The sequence below is a fragment of the Aythya fuligula genome, chromosome 4 (assembly GCF_009819795.1).
Source record: "Aythya fuligula isolate bAytFul2 chromosome 4, bAytFul2.pri, whole genome shotgun sequence".
NCBI lineage: Eukaryota > Metazoa > Chordata > Aves > Anseriformes > Anatidae > Aythya > Aythya fuligula.
Window position 1 is genome coordinate 70,944,276 of NC_045562.1, and position 21,574 is coordinate 70,965,849.

The following is a 21,574-nucleotide window of genomic DNA, read 5'->3' on the forward strand; positions in this document are numbered from 1 at the left end:
AGTCATACAGAGAATTTCCAGAGCACGGAAGATTTGAAATCTTAAGGTAATAAGTTATTCTTAAATGCAGATAAATATTTTGATGCTTTTTCTTGCAGCTTCAGGAATAAATAAACTCACGCACTATTTTTATTTCTTTTTAGACTAGCTCTCAGTCAAGAAACAAACATATTCCTTGGTAAAAGGAACAGAGCTGTTCTTTCTAAATGAGTTCACTTAAAGGACACCTTATATTAAAACTACATCTTATCAAAAGGTTGGTTATCAGTGCACGTCTTCTCAAGTTCTGTGATCCTCAGATCCTCATACAACACAATGCCACAGAGCAAGAATGTCAGAAATTAGTCAATACTGAACCTACCTGTCCTTCTCTGTTGGCTGCATTAGGTGATATTCAGCATATAAACTGATATATGTAACTGATAAAAAGTACACTTGGGTTTTAATTTTACACAGAGCCTGGCTCTAAAATTATTTCTGCTGGTGTCAATTAAGAAAAAACAAGACACCCTACCCCGCAATACGACTGCACAGCCAGATCCCTAGCAAGAGATGGTTGGGAGCAATCAGACCACCAAACAATATTTTTCTGTTGCAGAATGACTGGAGCAGCAAAGCCAGGGGCTTAGCAATCGCTAAGGTGGTGTAACACGAGCACTGTAATCCTCTTGTGCTACCAGCTCAAGTGTCAGCAGCACGCCAGCTTTTAACCTCCTCTCAGCCAGCTCGCCCAATATTACTTCCCGAGTTTTACAATACGGACCTGGTACGTGCCTGTCTGTTCTTGATTTCTGCTTTAATTTTACCTGAGCTTGTTCCAGCAAGGACGGAGGCTGCTTATCACACAGGTAACAGCAAACGTTACCGCTGCTACCGTGCCATGAAAGTTTGTCCAAACCTCAGATCCAGCAGGAACAGGAATGGCTCAGGCTGAGCGATGACAGTGAGCACGTGAAATCCTGCTCACTTCCCTTCCAGTCTTCTGCTTTCAGATTTTTGCGCCTTCAGACTTTGCAGGAACAGGCTGGATTTCAGTGCTCGTAGGGCACAAAATAACACTTCGACCGCAATTCTTTCCCAGTTGCCACATTTCTACTTGAGCCCAAATGGAAACACGACAGAAATTATGATTACAACGGAATCAGGACAGTTTCAAAGTTTCAAAGTAAAATGGCAATGCCATTACCAGCCCTTTCCCTGTCACATAAGCAGCTGCTGTATATGAAATCACAAAGATTTGAAGGGACAACACTGCGAGGGTTTGCCCTGCTGCAGTTGTATTTTAGCAATAAAGTCTTCATCCAGCTGTAGAGACTATTATTCCACCATAAGACATGACTTATTAACAACAAAGAAACCAAGATCGGAACAGATCTAGCACAGCAGACATCTCGGACTATGTTTGGTGAAAACAGTCAAGTGGCACATCGAGAGCAGCTGTTTGGGGGATTTTTGTTTAACATCTTGTCCATGATCATACAGGTGCTCTTCCAAGTGCTACAGCCACGAGAGATGTCCCAGAGATTTTGGCAGGTGGGGTTTTGGTGGCAACAAGTGGGTGCAGGCGTGTCTTTCTTCCCTGTTCACTACAGGGTATCCGCTAGCAAACTCATCTGCTCTTCTGCTCCCTAGGAAAGCTCATCCCACAGCAGAGGGAAAGACGAAAGTGGAGTTCTGTAGGCTTCCTTCCTCCACCTCTTCTCCCAGGACTCACCAACCTCGTCATATACGGGACAGTTCCCTCTTTGCTTTGGTTTTCTCAGGGACAGGGGCAGAGAAGGGCCAGCCCTCAACGGTACTGAACAGGACAAAAGGCAAATAGTAAAAAATATCAGCTCCCAGTAACTGATACCAGTTGGTATCAACCTCATTCAGATGTGATCTACCAAGGATATCAGGTCGTCGCCCATCAACACATGGCCTTTTAAGCTGCACAAGCTTCTCTGGGATTCCAAGGGAAGTTAAAGCTCTCATCCGTCTGGCACAGTAATTAATCTAAAACTAATTTGGGTACGTCTCTACCTGCTTTGGTCACAACAGTAGCCGTAGTGTTGTGATGTTGTACCTTACATCTCACGCCTAGCACATTCTCTCCTTATTTTTGCTTTAAAGAGGGGGGCAAAATATCCCAACAGTGAGCTTTCAGAGCAAGCTAACCTGCAGGCTACCTTCCCCTAAACACGTCAGACTTATCTCCAGAAGTGATGTTAAATCTGCATGTCCAGGCCACAGACACTGACCCAACCAATATGGCTTGGGAAAGAAAATCTTGGAAGGATCCAAAATCTGAAGCCAGGGCTGCAACAGGCACTCTGAAAGGCCCTGCATCAGAAATAGCTGGCGGTGTCTTAATTACTTGGCTTCTATAATTAATCTCTGCACTCACGTTTGAAGTGAAACCTTTTAGAGGGAGATGGACTTAGGAGTCTGGAATAACTGGGTTTAAGTACAATAGGATTATGCATAGAAATTCCTCCACGTAGGTAGGTAGCTTTACGGAGGCTCTAGGAAAATCAAATCAGGCACATCATTTGAAAATCTGCAATTTATATAACAAAGTCCCACTACCTCTGATCCAAATATAAACAAACAGCGTCTAGATTTTATCGTGCCGTCAGTCTGACGATCTGAAAGAAGTCTGTGGACATTATTTAGGCTTCAAAACAAATCTCTTAACTAGAGACTCCGTTCTGCTGCTGCAACAGCGTGGGGAAGAGACACGAATCGGGGATGAAAAATGTCAAGTCATACAAGAGAAGCTTTTAATACGCTCGGTGTTAATACAGGAGGGCACCTTCTGGCATGTTAATGGACAGGCAAGGGAACACGAAGCCACGCTCACTGCACGTCCAGCACCACACGAACCCTGTTAATGTCCCCTCTTTGCTGTAACTGAGGTTAGCAGTTCTCCTCCCCAGCAGCAGACGTGTCTGCATGCACGTGGCAGCCACCAGCCTGCAGATATTCGCCACGAGGTGTGGCACAAACTCCTAGGACATGCTTGCGGAGGTGCTTCTCCACCTTTGGGCCACGTCCTGGCCTCACTTGCTCCACGTCAACCCCAACCAGGCTGATGGGATCGCAGCAGCGGCAGCGCCAGGCTGCCTTTACCCATCAGTGGGAAAACAGAAGCAAACACGGCAGCGACAACCTGAGTTAGATGGGTTTTCCACAAACACAGCTCCCCGCCTGGCTGCTGGCATCTCTCTGACTGCCAGCAGAGGACCTGGAAGGCGTTTTGCTGATGTGATCAGGGCTTTTAGAGCACAGCACGCAGGATCTACCTACGGGAAGCGGAGCAGACAGCAGCTGGCCTCAGAGCAGCCTCAGCTGGAAACAGCTCAAACCACTCCTACGGGGAGGCAGATGTTGGTTAGAGGTTAATGTAAGCACTCAGCAGATTACCTGCCCTTTTTTCTGGTCCAAATACAAGTGTAAATGAAGCAGCTGAGAGACCTAGCAAGGGAAAAAGAGAGCGAGTGTGGCAACAAACATACACGCTTCGACACAAAGAGAGATTTTAGCACAAGGAACCGAGGTGAGGCGCGAGCACGAGGCTGGGCGCTGCTGTACAGGGACTTGCAGACAACAAGCAGGGACACCCAGCTGTGCACTACACCCCCAAAATGTAGGCTCTGCCTTCCTCGGCTCCCCCAGAGGGGTGAAGAAGCCACCCCACAACCCCAGCTGACTGGCTGCAACCCAGCAAGTGCGTTCAAAGAGTTCAGCAGATTCTAAAAGCAACGGGGCTGCTGCTTGTTGCACCTCACGGGTGCTTCCCAGCGGAGAAACCCCCAGCATCCAGCCTCCTCCAGACTTAAAATCATTAAGGACAGAGCGTGTTTATGACTAATTTAGGCAGGATTAGGTGAAGGATGCTCCGCAGTCATTTTTGACTTGGTGACTGAAGGTTTTTCTAAGAAGGAGGGCAATGCTCGTGCCCAAGCTTACGGTGCCTACCTGCAGAAGGTCCTGCTAAGAGCAAACCCGCCAGCTTTGGGGGCTGAAGGGGGCAGTTTTTTTCTGCCATTGTCAAACCACACGAACACAAAGAACCTACAAGCAATGTCCTTACAGCCAGGGCCTGCATGCCGTGCCTGGCTGAGAGCAGCCACGCAGTTTGGGGGTGCCAGGCAGTGCTGAAGGCTCCAGAGGAAACCGGCTGGCTTTAAAGCTGATGGTGGAAACTTGACTTCATCCACCCTGCCTGTTGGCATTTCCTCTTCTGGGAACTGCTTGTCGCTGCCTCTCCCAGCCTGGGCTCTGTATAAATTTGTTGTTTGGTGCCCTGCATTTGCTGACTATTGTCTGCTCCTCGAGACACCGGCGTAAGAGCCAACAAGATGGAAAAGCTGCGATCAGCTGCTTGGGTTGTAGCTCTGCGTGGAGGTTTTATTGATTTGGGGGGGAAGTCAGTTTCTTGAGACCTCAGAGTGAAAAATGCATTACACAATAACAGGAACAATTCAGGAAATAGTGGTCAGTGGCAGCACGTTTCAAGAAAGTTGTGTGTTATTCCTCTTTGATGGTTTAATAGAGTTCAGCCATAAGATTGCTGATTTTGGACCCCAGGTGGAGATCCTTTAAAGGATGCTATTTTCCAAAGGAGTGTGCAGATAACACTGACAGGTCCACGCAGGTTTCTCAGACTCTGTACTCTGAACCACTCCTGACTTCTGCAGCTCTTGGCCCTGTTGCAGCCCAGAAGCAGCACTAAGCAGGCTGGACAGAAGCGTCCTGTGACACATTGGTTGAGCAAAGAAACTCTCCCTGCAAGCAGTGGGACCTCCCTGTTACAAAATCCCATTACAAATCCCTTCTCTTACAGGGATGGATGCTCCCTGCCTCCCTCTTTCCCAGCTGAAGTACAAGTGCAGCTCTCCACTGCCATGGCACACAGGCAGCATCTCTCTCCCACAGGTTTGGGTTTCCAACTCCCACCATAATACTTCTGACTTTGGGTTTCTGACCCTATTTCCCAACGCAAGAAAGGCTCCTGGAGGGTTTCTCAGCACCGGCTGCTGTGCCAACACTCCCTGCCCTACACACAGGGGGGAAGAGGAAGGGCTGAGGAAGGTCAGGTATCAGGAACCATGGCCTTGTGATGGCTGCAGGACGTTTTCTGCAGCTCTCCTTTTTGAAGAGTGGAGCTGTGGCCAGTTTGAGGTGGTTCAAGAGTCGGGAACAGGGGAAAATGGCACTGACCTGTTTGGCTGAATTCATTTATCCAGGGTGAGGAATGAGGGAACGGGAGCTGGGAAAACCAGGACCTTAAGGAGAGGGTCGGTGAGCTGGGGAGAGTGTAAAAGTGGTGATGGGAGGGTTGTAAGGACAGAGGAAAGGATCTGTGCCAAGCACCTAAGCAGGGGCAAGGAGACAGCAATCTGATGCTCTGTCTGCTGGGACAGCACCAAAAATAGATTCTATAGATAGGGAGGGGAGCAGAAGGGAAGGGAAAGAAGCCTGCATTTGGCTAACCATGGTGGTGTTTAGGACAGAAAGGGGAAAGGGATAAGGGAAAGAGATAAGGAACGTGCACGTGGCTGCGCTCAGCTTGCAGCACCTTAGCCTGTGATAAATATCTAAGTAGCAGCTTTTCATGCATAGTGATCAGAGAGCCAGCCTCCCTGTGCTGCACTGGGGATAAAAAGGATGAAAACACAGGCCTTGAGCACAGATCTAATCACCAAAGAGAAGAGATCGTGGATCTGGATTGCTGTGGGAGCACAAAAAGTCAGGTAGTGCAGCTCGGAGAGACAGGAGAGGGCAGGGCTGTGCACAAGGGGAGACACCTCCAAGAACTTTAGACCTAAAATCATTTTAGATCCTTTTAGATTTAGATCCTTTAGATGCCTTTAGATCCTTTTACAGGTTGGCTTGTTAAAGGCTGAAACTGAGTGACTCCTCAGAGCTCACTTCCCAATCTACACCCCACACTTACCGGGGGTTGCTGGATACCTTTAAACCTCCCACAGGGAAAGCCAGGATAAGGCTTACCAATAGGATTCTCCTTCCCCCTCCCTGGAAACTTTTCCCAGAGGACAGCACCGCAGGCTTATTTGCCACCTGTCAGCTCAGAGTGTTTTCTAGATAATTAGCCCTCTAAACTTCACTCACGCAGGATAATCTCCCTCTGCTACACCTCCCTCTCAAGTGGGCAAGGAAGGTGGTGACATACATTCAGCAGCAGCTGAAAAGAGTGAGGAGGTATTAAGGGTGCGGTGCTGTGAGCAGCAGAGCTGAACTGCCTCCTTCCCAGCGCCAGGAAGGGGGGATCTCGCTTTCCTTCCCTCCAGCCACACTCCTGTCCCTTCCCTTCTGTGGCTCAGGCCCTCAGTGCCTCGTGGGCTCCTTCATGTATTAAAAAAAAAAATCAGTACTCCCTTTCTTTCTCTTCCTGGATTAGTTTTATGATACCTTAGAGATAACCTGAGGAGGTCCAAAAGGCTGGTGCAGAGTGACCCACTGGGAGCAGGAGCATTGCCCTGGTTTTTGGAAGAGGTGAGCTGTTAGATTAGCTCCCCTTGTCCCTGGAAGCACACCCTGAGGAGCACAGAAGCAAGCAACTTGCTGGAGGCCATGTGCTGAAGTGGTAAAAGAAATCAGGAGTCCTGTTTTTCCTCAGGTATTCAGAGTCACTTAAATCTCAAGGCTGAAGCAAAGATGTGAACAGTCCTCGCTTTACCATAAAAATAAATTACTCAATCCAATGACTTCATCTCACTCATTTTCTCATCCCCAAGGTAGTGTGCAGAAGAGATTCTTCTGGTCCATCACAGGCAGCAATATTTTATCTGTTTTCTCTCCAGTTAGGCTGGCAGATGTGCCACAGGAATCACAGCATGGGTTGGTTTCTTCCAGCAATGAAAGGGAGCTTCATTATCTCAAGCAAAGCAGCAGCTTCCTTGTACCCTGGAGGGTCTTCTCCCTTCTGCCCAGCTTCCTGCTGCCACCAGAGCTGCATTTTGTGGCAGTGAGAATCTTAAGAAACACCAGAAAAGCAGAAGAAAGCAGAACAGCAGGAAGAAAAACTGTGGTGCTGGCTTTTCTTTCAGGTTGAAGAGCTGATGAAGGCGCTGTTTCAGTCCCAAGATGAACAGGTGGGCACTGCGGGCCTGGACACCACTGAGTTTTGCATGTTTGGGGGCTACCCAACAAGGAATCAGTTTCTTTGGGATTCACACGTTGTTTCTCACTCTGTCCTGAAGGACAGCTCCAGCACAGAGAGTCTGCAGCACGCTGTAGGAAGCAGAGGCAGTGCTGCAGAGCAGGCTTCCCCGGAGCCTATTTACGTCCACGGTGTGACTTCTGCAGGTTTACATAACAGCACTGAAAGCACTGCTGCCACGGGGGTGTCACAAAAATGGTGTGGCCTTGGGCACAAAGCACAGAGCTTCGCCTTAGCTCTGTGTTTATCCTACCTCTCAGTCCGGGTTTGGATTAGCCAGCAGTCCTCGTTTAGCAGAGCAACAGCTCAGAAGAATGAGCCAGGCCTGACAGCAGGGTAAAAGGAGGCAATTTGGGGCTTTTCTTTGGAACAGTTTTTGCATATCCTTGTCATCCTATGTGTTTATGGCATATCCCAGGGGCTCCCACTTCTATAACGTCTTCAGTTCAACACGCTTAATAGCCTGCACACATTTAGCATCCCAAGGATGTATTACTCATTTTTACAGGAGATGAGGCCAGGAAATACTAAATGATGTGCCCAAGGTCATACAAAAAGCATTTGGCAGAGGAAAAGAGTTTCCTTCAACTCCCATTCATGAGTTTTTCCTAATATCAACATCCATCTTGCCCACATGTTTCTACAGTCCTTTTGCAAGGGGCATTGTATTTGCACAGGAACTCTCTTTTTTCAAGTTTTGCCCCCAAAACATCAAAGTATAACTGCTATAGCTGCACATCCATGCTCAGCCATGGTAATCCATGGCTAGAGAGCAGAACCACCAAACGCAGTTATCAATTCCTCGCAGCTTTTATGCAAAGAAGGAGATAAAAGCTGCTGTCTGGCTCTGGCTCGAAGCCAGGAACAGAGCACAGGATACGCCTCTTCAGATGAAGCCACTCTCCCAAAAACACCTAACGCCACGTCCCGTGCACTCTTACATAACAGCAGCATGTCTCCAGAGAATTATACACCAGGTTATGTCATGTGTAAACCCTGCAGCCTGTCAGTACCTGAATTAGAGCTCAGTAGATGCTCCAAGCTTCTCAGCAATTCAGCGTAACAACTGACAAACTGCAGGGCAGGTGGCCTTTCCCTTCCCCAGCAAGGGGAAAAAACTCTTCCCCAGGGCAGGGTGCTGTGTCCACCTAGAGTCAGCATCTTCCACACTCCTATTTTGGCAGTGAAAACCAAGAGCTGTGATGCACAGCATTGCTGACGTTGTCACCTGGGTACTAAATGCCATGGAATGTATAAAAATTCAGCAGAGGCCTGGAGCAGCCCCTGGCCTTAATCCTGCATTTTCCAACCTCATGGAGGCTCCCTGAGCACCACCCTTACTTAAGTGTCTTTACCCTAAGAGGCACCTGTGTGGCTGGTGAACGGGAGACAGGGAGGCACGATAAAACCAGTGACAGGATCCCCACCTCTGCTCTGTCTCCCTCTCCACACTGTGGCTGCCGTTGGCAATGGATGCAGATGAATTGGACTCGATGATCCTTATGGGTCCCTTCCAACTGGGGATATTCCATGATTCTGTGATTCTATGAGATGCTAACACCTCCGTCCCAACCCACAACCTCACCTTGGAAGCTGCCATGACAGCCGCCGTGGCCGCGACGTTCAGGCCCCGCTTCCCAAAGTGCACGAGGGCATCGTAGCTCCGGTCTTTTGCCTGGACGAGGCAGTCATCGATCTCCTGTCACAGCAGACAACAAAACAAATAAACAAACAAACCAAAAAAAAAGCACAAAAGGGACAAAATCAGAGTGGTCCCATCCTCAGATCCTTGGCAGGGTCATGTCAATTGTCATGGAGGTAGACGTGCTCCATTTCCCCCACCTTGGGCAGAACACCTCCACCTGGGCAGAACGGGCCAGGGTGTGTTGTTGCCATTGGCAATCTATAGCCTGAAGACAAATTGGGTTGCCCTGTAGTTAAAAAGGAATCACAATATGATGCTGGGCAGCTGCAGCTCTACTGCCCTGGGGCCAGGACTGATGCTCTCAGAAGTATCTGAGATCTCTTTGCACATCGCTGCAGTGTCCGGCTCCAACATGTCCATGGAAATGGGCGGTTCAGAGGTTCTGGATTTTGCTCAACATGCAGTGAAAGTCCCTGTCCTTGTTCTCTCCACCCCAGGGCCTGGATGATGATGGATGATGATGAGTTTCAGTGCTAAGCTACTAGATGGGCTGGGTTAGCAGGAAATGCAATCTGCGAGAAGATCTTGGCTTCTTAGTGATCCCTTCCCTATTTCTGGTAGATAAGAGGTGGCAACCCAAAATGCACGAGCACTGTTTGTGAGATGCCTAAGCAGAAGTTCCCAGGAAGCAAAAAGGGGACTGATCCCCACTGTTCTTCTTGGACAGCACTGAAATCAGCTGTTCATGTGCTGCTTATGGCTTAAATGGAGATCTCTCATGGCTGTAGCTGGCAATGTGGGAAAGGGTTATTCACTTCTTGGCAGTTTGTACGTTGATGTGTGACTGACAGCTATCCTCAGCCCACGGATTCACGTGAGCCAAATGGATCTGCCTGACAACGTCCCGTTCACAGCAACAGAAGTCTCCTAGGCAGGCGAATGATTCAAGCTGTAATGCTCTGAAATTAATATCGTGAATTTCAGCAGGCCGTTTCTCAAACCAGGACTTCAACATGCTGCTTCTCTCCCAGCCAGGCAAGTGCTCGCTAAGCCCCTTTCTGGCAGGCTGGACTATTTTGTCTCGTTGCTGCACAGAGCTGGGAACAAAATAAAGGAGCCCTGGCTGCCAGAACCCTGCTTCTCTAAATCATTACGTCCAGCCACAACACAGCTCTCTAGCTATATTCAGCTAGTAGGTGCAAAGCAGCTCAGGAGGCGTTTTCATTCCCCTCCCTCCCAGCTTCTCAAGTGCCCGAAGATGAACTAATGCATGTGAGCGAGCTGAACAGATGCCAGTATTTATAAAAAAAACAGCAAAGGACAAAAACACCGACCAAAAAGAGATGATCAAATGACAGAGGAAGAGAATCAGCAGCTCCCAGTCCTTCAATGAAAATGAGTGATATGAAGATGGAGCAAACACACTGCAGATTGTTTCCACCCAAGCAGGACTTGGGCACCTGTGATTACCTTTTCTTTTGAAGACAGTGTTGGGTGAACAAATTTCCTGTACAGGAGGCTGGAGCCTTTTGTGTATGGAGACAGCAGCCAAGCTACAAAAGCTATTTTGAGCTCATAGTAGAATGGAAACCTAGAAGAAAAAAGAGCTGTTAATGTCCTCTCCCAGTTCAACCACTGCTCTTGATTAGAGATGCTCGGCACAGCCCGGTGGGACTGGCCAGGCTGGTTCTGGGCAGCTTCTGCTCACCGAAGAACCCAAAGACCAAAAGACATCCTCTCACCTCTGCACACATCTCAGCTCGTCCTACCTTTACTCAGGTATCAGAGAAATCAGTTCATGGTCTGGAAGAGACTCCACGGAGAGCACAGATGCTGCCTCCATAGCATTGCCAGAGGAAGCACCGAGCAAACCAGCAGATCAGTATTTCATTGAGATTTTTATGCACCTTTCATCTCTCTGCCTTTCTGCTTTGTCCTAGTTTCAGCTGGGATGGAGTTATTTTTCCTCATGGTAGCTGGCACGGTGCTGTGTTTTGTATTTAGGATGAAAATGGCATTGACAACACACAGATGTTGCAGTTGCTGCTGAGCAGTGCTTACACTGGAGCAAGGAATTTTCTGCTTCTTTCCTGCTGACCCAAACTGACCAAAGGACTATCCCATATCTCACAACGTCACGCCCAACAATAAAGCTGGGGGGATTTGCCTGGGGACTGGCTGGGCTGGTGGTGAGCAATTGCATTGTGCATCACTTGTTTGTTTGTTTTTGTTTGTTGTTTTTTTTTTTTACTATTTTTTTCCCTTTTTCCTATTACCTGTCCTTATCTCAACCCACGAGTTCTTGCACTTTTACCTTTTTCACTTCTCTCCTCCTTCCCACTGTGTGGGGAGTGAGCAAACAGCTGTGTTCAACCACAACTAAGCCAGCTGGGCCACACAGCATCCAGGCCAGACCCACTGGGCCTCTGTGATGCTCTGCCACAAGCACGGACCTGGCAAATTGCTCTTCCACCTCCGTGGGGATCTCTGTGGCATACTTGGTTTCACAGACTGGGCAAGACCCCTGTCATTCCTCCAGAGACACCCATATCGTACACCCTCCAAAAAAAAGACTCCAGATGAGCACAGTGGAGGTAGATAAAGAGCCAAAAATGTCTTATCTCCTCTCCAAGGGATCTGACATGCTGCCAAGTCCCCCCACTCCCCGGAGGCACACAGTGCTGTGCTGGAACTGCTCTAGGTGAGGGCCACGCACCACCCTTAAATCTTCAGCCTCAAGCCTCCTGAGCTCGCTGGTTTCCCCTAGCTTAGAAGATGCTCTGCTAAAGGGCAATGAAGCAAACATTTCCAAGCTTGAGCATCCAAATTTAAGGAACGGAATCTGATAATTGGGCATTCGTGTGCTCTCACCCTGACGGAGGTCACCAGCATCCCTCCACTGGCACCGGCGAGCCCCCGGCAGTAAGGACTGTCACTGCTCTCCATCAAACTGTAAACCCAGTCTGCCCAGGGAAGGGCCTGACAAGACATCTGAAGAGCAACAACCCATGCAGAAAAACCTAGACACAAAGTCCTGTGCTGCAGGGCTGTTTCTGCCTGATCCCAGAGTCAGTGTAGTTACTGTAGGACACATCTGCCTAGGTTCAGAACTGTGCCTGTAGCTAAAGCTACAGATTTTTATGTGATGATCTCTGCAAGCATCCAATTCAGCCATCAGATGTGCCTCTGACAGAGACCTATTTCCTGAAGCCAGGGGACGGAGACTCCTGTAACGATTTCTTGGGGTTCTACCCTTTTTCTTCCATTTCATGACAGCACCGAGAAAGCAAACGTGGCTTTTCCAGACAAAACACCTCTGTGCACCCAAAGGTGCTACTCCCATGTTCAGGAGACAGTGAGCTCTTGGCCTCTCGTTTTCCCTTACAAACATTTCCATTTTCTTTTCATCTCAGGTTAAAGACTCCTTCCCCTGTGGTACTCACCAGCAAAGAAAGATGTCCGTGAAGGTCTCTGCTGTTGTGAAGAGCGCAAATATGATCCAGTACATCATCCATTTGACCTGGTAGAAGAAAGAGGCAGCTTTCAGTAACAATCATTTTGCCCCACGACCCTCTAAGCATCTTGTACAGGCACAAGTGCAGAGACCAACCTGCACAGAAGAAAAGCTTTATATTTATTAATCCCTAAGGACTTGAAGATGCCGGGGTTCCCCCACCTCATAACACACATCAGATTTCCACGCAGACCCTTGGGAAGGAAGAATCTGGCCTTTAGGACCGGTCTCATGACAAGGAGGACAGCTTGACACACCGAAGAGTCCCTACAGAGGAAGCTCCTCTGGCCAGGAAAGAACCACAGCCCTGTCACAGGGCATTAAAAACCTCACTTGGCTCATCTTAACAACAAAGCTTAGTACTAGGGTGTGGACTAAATTGCAATTAAGACAAAATGTACTTACTGACATAATATCTACAGGCAGGGGAAAGTGTCCAGGAGGAGGCAGAGAGACCCAGCCCACGACCCAGGGCTCAGGAGCACAGTGATGGGAGCACAGCTCACTGAGTTAGCATGCAGCAGCTGAGCAGTGGTGTCTGCCCACGTACATACACTTAGCAGGGGCATTGCAGGGACAAGAGCAACTGCTTCAGCTTATATCCCCTGCTCAGGGCTCAGGTGAGAGCATTTTGCCTCACACTGGTGGCAAAAGCACACGCTGTGCTGTCACTGTGCTCACCCACTGATAGTTCAAAAAGCTTTAATTGTCTGCATCTCCAAGGAAAAAATAACTGTTGTTTTAACATCATTTTAACTGAAATTGTTGTCTAGTTGGCTATATTTCAGAATAGATATTCCTATGGAATTTTCTGTTTTATTTTTTTTTAAAAAAAAAAAAACACCACCACCCCAACATCAAGTCATTCTTGTTTGGAAAAATGAACTGTACAAAGAGAGAAATGCAGCCAGGATTCCTGAGTGGCTTTGCAGCAATATCAGAAAGCTTAAGGGAGCAAAATCCGTGACATCCCTGAATTAGAGAACTGCAACGTGCTACCTAAGGCTGGGATAACTGCAGTAAAATGAGGGGAGGCTGGAAAGCAGGCAGTGGGTGAGGGCCACCTAAACCAGGTGCTGCTCTGGGGAAGGACACTTGAGAAGGCAATAAATCTGAAACGGCTTGCCCCATCCCCTGCCCTGATGTGGGGGCAGTGCCTGCAGTGTCTCTCCATCTGCCTACAAGTACTGAAATTATTCCCTGAGCACCGGTCACCCAGCTGTACGCCCGCTCCCCCTGCATTTATATTTATATTTTGATATTTATATTTAGTGTGACAGCAGTGGAGTGGCAGTGCCAAACGCATGGGAGAGTTGTGTTCCCAGGGCAGCTTCTGCCAGACTTTTTACATAACTGTGAGTCCCTCGAAGCCTCGCTGCCAGCACGGTTCTGTCAGTTCCACGTTAACGCCAGCAAAGCTCTTAAACACTAACGGAGATCTGGTGCGGATGGGCCTAGATTGGCCTAAAACAACATCGATCAAAACGACTGTTACTAAGCAGAATAAAAATAAACCACGGTGATACAAGTTTAGATTCGTACACGGAGGTTTGTACTGTGGCCGTGTAAACAGCTTCTTTTCTTTCTAAATGATCTGCTGACTAACCTGCCTCCAGCTGGTGTGCCAACTGAAAAACAGTTTTAAGTGTAGACCGGGTCTTAGACCAGTTGTTCCCACACTTGGGTCATGACTCGATACGTGAGTTTCTCTTTTGCAATTGAATTTCTAACAGGAATTGGACCCTTAAGCTAAATAATTGCCAGGAAGGACTCAGGGAGGTGGTGCCTATCAGTGGCAGACACGGGGGATCTCGGCCCTTCCAAGTCAGGGGTGCACAAAGCTTGAGAGGCACAGCTGCACGAGGGCTGCGGGGACACTTTGCCCTAAGTATCTGATGTGTTCTCTAACATTTCTGATTCTCAAAACATCAAAAATTGTTATCTGATGGATAGGAACAAGAAAATGGAAGAATCTAAGCAGCCACGGTGAGCCCCAGTCTGAGCTCACACTAAGGGCTTAATGGGAAGGCCATCTAGGCTGTTACCCAGAGGAGAAAATGGCCTTGTTACCCCTGGGATGCTGAGAGGACTGAAAAATCAGGATCAGGAAGCTGAGCTGGGTTCAATGAATTTAACAGGGCTAGGTTGTGCTAATCCTACAGGACTCAAACAGCGCCCAAGTGGTTGTGATTCTCCCCAGTTTCACTTTCCCTAAATTCTGCTTTGAGAAACTGGAAGCCCAGGAAGATTTTTTTTTTAGTAAAAGGACAAGACAGCACAGCCAGCTGCCAGACGTGCCTGTAAATAGGTCACTCCACAAGGAAGGATGTTTCTGTCTGCAGATTCAGTCACAGGCACTTCGAGCTGCCTCTTCTGATCCTTGTTTTGAATGAGCAGCTAGAGCTTCAAGGCTTTTTGAAAAGGCTTTGATTTATACTTGAAACAAAGGAAAACACGCACAGCTCTGGGTGCCAAACAGCTTTTATGTCTGCTGCATATAGCTCACACCACCAGAGAAATGGCATGCGTTTGTCAAAGGGTGCACCAATCCTGCAGAGGAGCCAGAAGCAGGACCCCAAGTCATTTTATTTGAGACTCTGCCTGGCAATCGGGCAGCCCACCTTCAGGACAGACTTGCGAGCTTTCCCAGAGTCCAGGTGACACCTTTACAAGGTGATCAGGGGCAATCTTAGAAAACGAACCCTGCAGCACAGCCACGAATCCCATTACTCACATATTCTTTGATGTCCTTCGATTTCACGGCTTTGTAAGAATAATACGCTGGGTAGAGAGTGCCAAAGATAAGCCTGGAAAAAAAAAAGGATAAAAATAATTAAATTGACTTCCTCTCAGACAGATATTATTATTTTTGATTTGTTAAATGTATTTCTTGCATTAGTAAAAAGTGTTTGGACCCACTTCAAGCTTGAGTGCACTAAGTACAGGATAGGGCTCGTTTTGCATCATTGCATTCAGAGAACACGTTGCCATTGCCATGAATTGAGGAATTCAGGTTGTTGTTCCTTTTGGAACAGTTTCTAGAGCTGTGCTTTATGAGTTCCACACCCAAAAAAGGACCACCACCACACTTTAAACAGGGAAATGAAAAATCTGGTTTTGAAATAATCCAGTGTGACACCAGGAATGCAGCAATATTGCTTTCAGAGGCAGGACAAAACGAGATCTGTGTATCTAAAATCCTTTCAAAACCTCTATTCAAAACTCTGAAAAGCTGGTGGAGAATAAAGTGGCATCCAAGTGGCACTGGCCAGAGGGTTTGAATGCTGGGGCCTTATCCTGCATTTAACTTGCTAAGGAGAATAACCCTGCGCTGTTGGGTGAAGTTCATTTCGGCTCATTATAGAAGGAGGAATTTGCCCACCAAGACATGCCAACAGGATCATTCCTGAAATCTCCCCTCCTTTCAGGCGGTTTCCTTCCAGTTCCAAGTCTGAAAGGGAGGCTGTCAGCTTCCAGATTTCATGTAAGGAAGAAATAAGGATCCTTACGTTAAAAATAGCACCGCAGGGGGGAAAAAAAAGAGAGATTTCTATCCTAACTCCTCTCTGCATCACTGCCTGGCTGCGTGTTCACTTCGATTATTCTCGACGTAGGCATAGGCTTGTCGGAAACGCTTTGCCCTGCCCAGGTTTTATTCATTGCAGCAGGATGATGCTGCAAAGTCTGAATTTAACAGGCTGCAGGGGGATGTTTATTGGCTTGCAAATCCCCCCCCTTCCTACCAGAGCTCTTGCTTTACACCCCTATGGCTGCTTGTGTTGCTCTTGGGAATGGAAAGGATCGATGCTTCAGCCCCTAATTGTGGGGCCGCAGTTGCTTTTTCCATTCTGCCAGGAGTGTTTGTGTGCCGGGGGACCCATAATTACAGCCGAGTCCATTACTGTGCATAGGACATTAAAAATTAATACTTTGGGATGTGGCGTGCCGTTGTGCTTCCCATAGCTCAGGAAGGTATTTGGGAAAGACTGGAGTGAGCCAGCACATGCCTTGATTTCCAGAGTGACCGAAGACAATCTGCCTGCTGTTCATCATGCCTGCTGTGGCAGAGCTTAGCAAAACCTGAAGCACAAAGCAGGCTTCAGAAAAGCAGCTACTGAGGGAGGGGAATCAGCATTTCACCAAGGCTTCACGCTGGTTTCAGAAAGGTTCGCTGGAAACAGGCAGCTCCGAAGCTGTTTCACACCCACGGGGGCTGTGCTGTGTGTAAGGGTTAGCATGAATGCTCAGAAGGATTTTGGGAAACCAACTGCATTGTTCACCCTGGAAATATCGTAACAAACGCCGGGTAAGGTGAGGAACACGCAGACAATGCCTCGATGCTGTTTGCACTGAAGCTAATAACAAATATTCCCTCCGAGTTTAATGGCAGCAGGAGCTACCCCGAGGAATTAGTGCTCCGAAAAACTCCACGATATTCCAAAAAACGGCCAAACTTATCATTAATAGTTTTGGCTCTGCTTAGGAAAAAAATACCACATTTCTGCCCTTCCTTCTTGGCCTGGCCAGGCTGCCGCATCACGTTTTTATTTCCTGCAACTCATCACCGAGTGATCGATGTTCGTTTCCTCGGATTTCGGCTGGAAACAGCAAGTAACTGGATCCCGGAGAAGCAAACGCTTTGTGGGATCGCGAGACCCGGGTTAGCTGCAGACAATAACCACTTGAGAAGATTCCTGCAAGGGAAGGAAACTCCGCAGTGCTTTTGCATATGCAAAGCTGGAGGAGCGGTAGCCAGACGATGTGCCCTGCCTAAATTGGAGATTGCGAGCTCGCCCGGCGTGCTGTGTGCTTATAAGGACATTCCCTGCTGCTGTGGTTTACCAGGCTGGAGGCTGCTTTGGGGAATGTTGGAGCCCAGCCTGTCGCTGCTGCGGCTCACGACGAGGCCCGGAGCCACCTCACCTCTGTGTATGCCACGCAAACTGAAAAAGAAAGATATTTGGGTGTTTCTGGAAGGCACGCACAGGGTTAGGGAGACGAACACCTGCACACGGACACGTTCCAATGTTTTGAGGTTTATTGCCTTCGCCAGGCTCGAGTGGAGCAGGTTTAACTCACACGCACACAGCAGCCCTTTACCTCCGCCCCCCAGTTCCTCTCTCTGCTGAGGACAATACTCGTCTCTTCCCCCTCATCCAGGTTTCCTGTGCAATCAGTTATCTTTGGTGCCTGCCTTCCTCCAGCCCCGCGCTCGAACCGCTGCCAAATTGCTCCTTCTGCACGGCACACACACAAACAAGCCCGATCTTTGTCCCTCCACCCAGGCCACTAAGCCCTTCCAGCCTCCCTGCGTGTTTTGCCGATCAATATTCTCACCTTCCCCTTCCAGTGCCTGAAAACATTGCTCCTACCAACCCTTGCTTTGGTCCTTTAGCAGGTCCTGCTCTGTCCCTCCTCTCTTTTAGCAGCCGTAGTGCCACCAGCTTCGTCCTCTGCTCTTCCTTGGGTCTTCTCCCACGTGCTGGGCCTCCCGTGCTCCTTGTTTCTCCGTTGTGTGCCGACCCATCGCCTCTAAATCAAGCTGGTGCCTGACAAAATCACTGTGACAGCCCAAATCTAAAGGGCAGCAGCCCAAACCATGCCAATTCCAACCCTGCTGCTCCCCAGGTCCTCCTCATGCCTCCAGTGCCCTTCTGGAGGAGCTCTGCATCTCGAAAAAGGCCAGAAGAGCAGCTGGAAAGAAATCACCGACGAGTCAGCTAATTGTGCAACAGGAGGCAAAAATCTAAGTAAAAGGTTAGCCTGCCTAAAGAGGAGGATAAGGATTAGTGCTGGAAATCTTATAATCCTATTAGGCAGAGCAGCAGCAGTCCCCGATCTGGCCTGCCATGTGCTCTTCTGGTCGGTATTTGCCCAAAGGGACACAACAGATGCAGAAGGGGAAAGGAGAAGGGCGGTGAAAGCATGTGGAAGCACACCAGTGAAGATCGATAAAAGCAGCTAATTGCTCTGTAAATCGTTTCTCCTACAGCAAAGACACCTGAGGGTAGAAGGGGGAAGCACCAAAATACCCAAAGAGCGTGGAAAAGGAGACACATGTGCCCCTACTGCTCCTGCTTCTGCTGCAGCTTGAGGGGATGCTACATCAAGAGAACTGAGTCAGGAGGAGGAACTCTCTCTATCGCACCGAGCTGATCTGTGGAGCCAAGTGGATTTGTTTATGCAGTCACACGGCACAGGATTGGGATTGGTTTTTGTTTTCCTTATTCAAGTTCACCACTAAACGACACAGGAAAGGACAAAGCTTCCTGTATCGCGGGGTTTCCTGATTACCAGGGGAATACTGAAGCAACCGAACCCTTGGCTTCTCGTCAGCAGCCTCTGGCACGCTACAGGGGAGCAGCTGCAGCAGCACCAAACCTCCTCCTGTCCCACTTACCGGCACAGCCACACTCCACCCTGGCTATCACGTCCTTCCTCTTCCTCCTGTGGCTCTCCCAGCGCAGCGAGAGGCTAAGCAGGACGTGGCAACACTCCTAACAGCGCGTACTTGGGGATCGGCACCGGGGCTGGCAGGACTTCGTGAGACATCTCAAGTGCTGATGACTTGGTGGTGCTGCTTTCCTCATCAGGGGCCTGTTCCTACAGCCACGTCCACGTAACGCTAACTGACATCAGTGCAGCAGCCACTGAAACACGTGGAAAATCTCAGCAATTCCCACGGGCACTGAGCAGGACTGAGAAAACCTCCAGGAACACCTGCGGATCCGTATTTTCTGAAGGGCAACCTGCTCTTACAAACACACCCGCACAGCTCCAGCTGCGCCAAGTTGTGTTCATCCAGTTACTGTGCCCAAACGTTTGGCACATTGTCGTGTTGAACGGAACAGCCCTTATTTTCCCCCAAATAACTCAAGTTTCCATACCCTCGGCACCCAGCAGCCAAGCCAACCAGCTTCTGCTCGAACCCAGGGATGGACACGTGTAGGAATTGCTGAAATATTCCCTATTTCCTCAGCATGTTCAGTGGCTTCTTGCGCACGGAGCAGCAGCTGAGCTGTCACCACGCCAGCATTCCTGGCTGAGACCGCCGAGGAGGGTGCCAGGAGGTCCGGGTCCCTCATTATCAGCCCCAATTAACGCTCGCGCAGCGCCCTGGATTAAAAATAACCGGCACCATCTCTGCGCCCTGCGTTCCCGGTTTGAACCCGACAGCTGTGGATGCGAAAATAAGCAGGGCACGAGGTCAGGGAAGGGGCTGACACGGTCACTTAGGCCAAACCCAGAGAGCCACGGAGGGATTGGGGCCCGGGAAGCACCAGCTGCAGAGGAGGAGGCTCCAGGCTGGTATTCCCCGGGAGATGGCTCCTGCAGATCCCTCGTGGTCATTTTACAGCAGGATGTGTCCTGCATGGTGCCTCCAGGAACCGGCCCGTTCCCCCTGGGGGTGACAGCTGGCACTGTCCCCTCTGCAGAAATAGCAGGAGCGAGGGCTGGCCTTGGCGCTTCTAATTTAAGTTGTTTTGATCCTCCCCGAGCAGAGCACGCTCCTCTCCTGTTGCCACCACGTTTTTCCCCTCCTCACGCAGGAGGCACAAAGAGGTGAAGAGCCGAAATGCTCTAAAATTCGCTAAAACGCAACACGGATGGGGAGACCTTATGAAATATTGGGGTTGTTAGGATGTTAGCACCTGATGAGTGCTGCTACCAAACCGACCAGCAGCGAAGCACCTCCCAGTGCTGACATTTCCCCCGACACCCCTCGGTGCCGTACCTTAAACCCAACCAAGATCAAGCAGCTAATTCCCTCTTCCCAGCTATTGTTCCGCGCTGCTTTCAGACCCGGGCAGGACGGCACCGGTTTGCACACAAGCCAACAACTCCAGGCTCTCTTTGCAGTCCTTCAGGACAGAAAAAGGCTGCGTGCCTGCCATCAAAATACCTCGCGGCTCTGCGGCTATTTTAGGAAGGAGATTTACTGCAGGTAGATGGGGCGCGAGGCTGCTCTGTTCCGCTCCGCGCTGCCCGGCCCGGTGGTGGAGAAGGGAATCCAGGGGGATTTGTTTGCCACCGAGGCAAAATTTGGAAGGATCTGTGTGGGGGGGGATGCTGTGGGGCCCCCAAGCTGTCGGTGGGAAGCTGCAGGCTGATAGGAGGGCTGTGTTGGCACATGCCACCAGGCCCCGAGCAGCTGCCTGCGAGAGATAGTGTTTCGTGTCGCCGCTCCTCCCCTGTCGGTCCTGCCCTTCGCAGCCCTCTGCTTCATCCAGACCTTTTTGGAGGAGAAGAAATCAGTCGTTAGCATGGGATCCTGGGAAGAAAATCCATGCCCTTTGGAAAAGAAATGTTCTCTGCTGCGGGTCGGGATCTTCGCAGCTCCCCAGTGCAGGGCTCAGCATCCACGTGCTGTGGTGTTTTCCCTGCTCAGCACTGTCCCGATATTTCCTGCCCTGAGACCCCGGTCCCTTTTCCAAGCCAAACAAGTGGCGATTTGAAAACCAACCAGTGTGTTTGACATGGGAAGGGCTGTTATTTTTTTTTTCTGACGCTGGAGAGGGGGACGATTATGTGGAAAAACGGTGTTTTTAGAAGCACTGACATTAAATTCCAGAGATGACAGATGGTTTCAAATCTGGTTTGTGAGTTAGCCTACAGATTTATGGTAGGCTCATGGTACAAAAAGGAAAGGGAAGAGATACATAACCTAACCCAACTCATTTCTAAGCAAAAAGGGTTATAAAACACGGAGCACACAGCAACAAAGAAGCTCTTCATTATTTTCGTATAAAACCATGAAGATCGTGCTGCAAGGATTATTCTGGAGTTATCTGAACCGATGCTGCATGAATTAGCACACTTAATGACACACGGGAACCCCAATTTAGAGCATAACTGGATGCTCTGTGTATCCTGAAACTCAGGGCATGGTTTTGCCATCAAACCTGAAGTGCTGCTGCTGGTGGAGGAGATGGTGAGACACAGAAACTCCCGTTTGCCTGCTCCTCGCTGAAAGACAGCTTTGGCCTCCCAGTGTTGTACTCGTGGGACAGAAAACAGGAATAAAGCATCACATCAAGCTGTAACTCGTCCAAATTAGCTGCAACGTGGCCTCCTCAGAGTCACATTGCTCTGTTCCCAGGGACTGAATACAGAAGCTCTTAACTAAGTGCAAGGAATATTTCAGCTGACTGATATAATTTACAAATGAGATGAAAAGACATCAAATATTCAGCTAAAGCCATGAAAAATGTTGGTTTCTCATGGAATCACAAGGAGTCCTGGGCTA

The 21,574-nt window shown here is 49.1% G+C and overlaps 1 protein-coding gene across 1 annotated transcript in view; it reads right to left on the minus strand.

The window, feature by feature from the left end:
- The window catches only part of REEP1 (receptor accessory protein 1), a 52,005-nt gene that overhangs the window by 15,343 nt on the left and 15,088 nt on the right, over window positions 1-21,574 (minus strand). Inside the window, exons 2-5 of the mRNA XM_032186115.1 lie at window positions 15,062-15,134; window positions 12,257-12,333; window positions 10,284-10,404; window positions 8,754-8,867 (exon numbers count right to left, since the gene is read on the minus strand). Of these exons, the coding sequence (XP_032042006.1) occupies window positions 8,754-8,867; window positions 10,284-10,404; window positions 12,257-12,333; window positions 15,062-15,134 (385 nt within the window). The remainder of the gene's footprint in view (window positions 1-8,753; window positions 8,868-10,283; window positions 10,405-12,256; window positions 12,334-15,061; window positions 15,135-21,574) is intronic.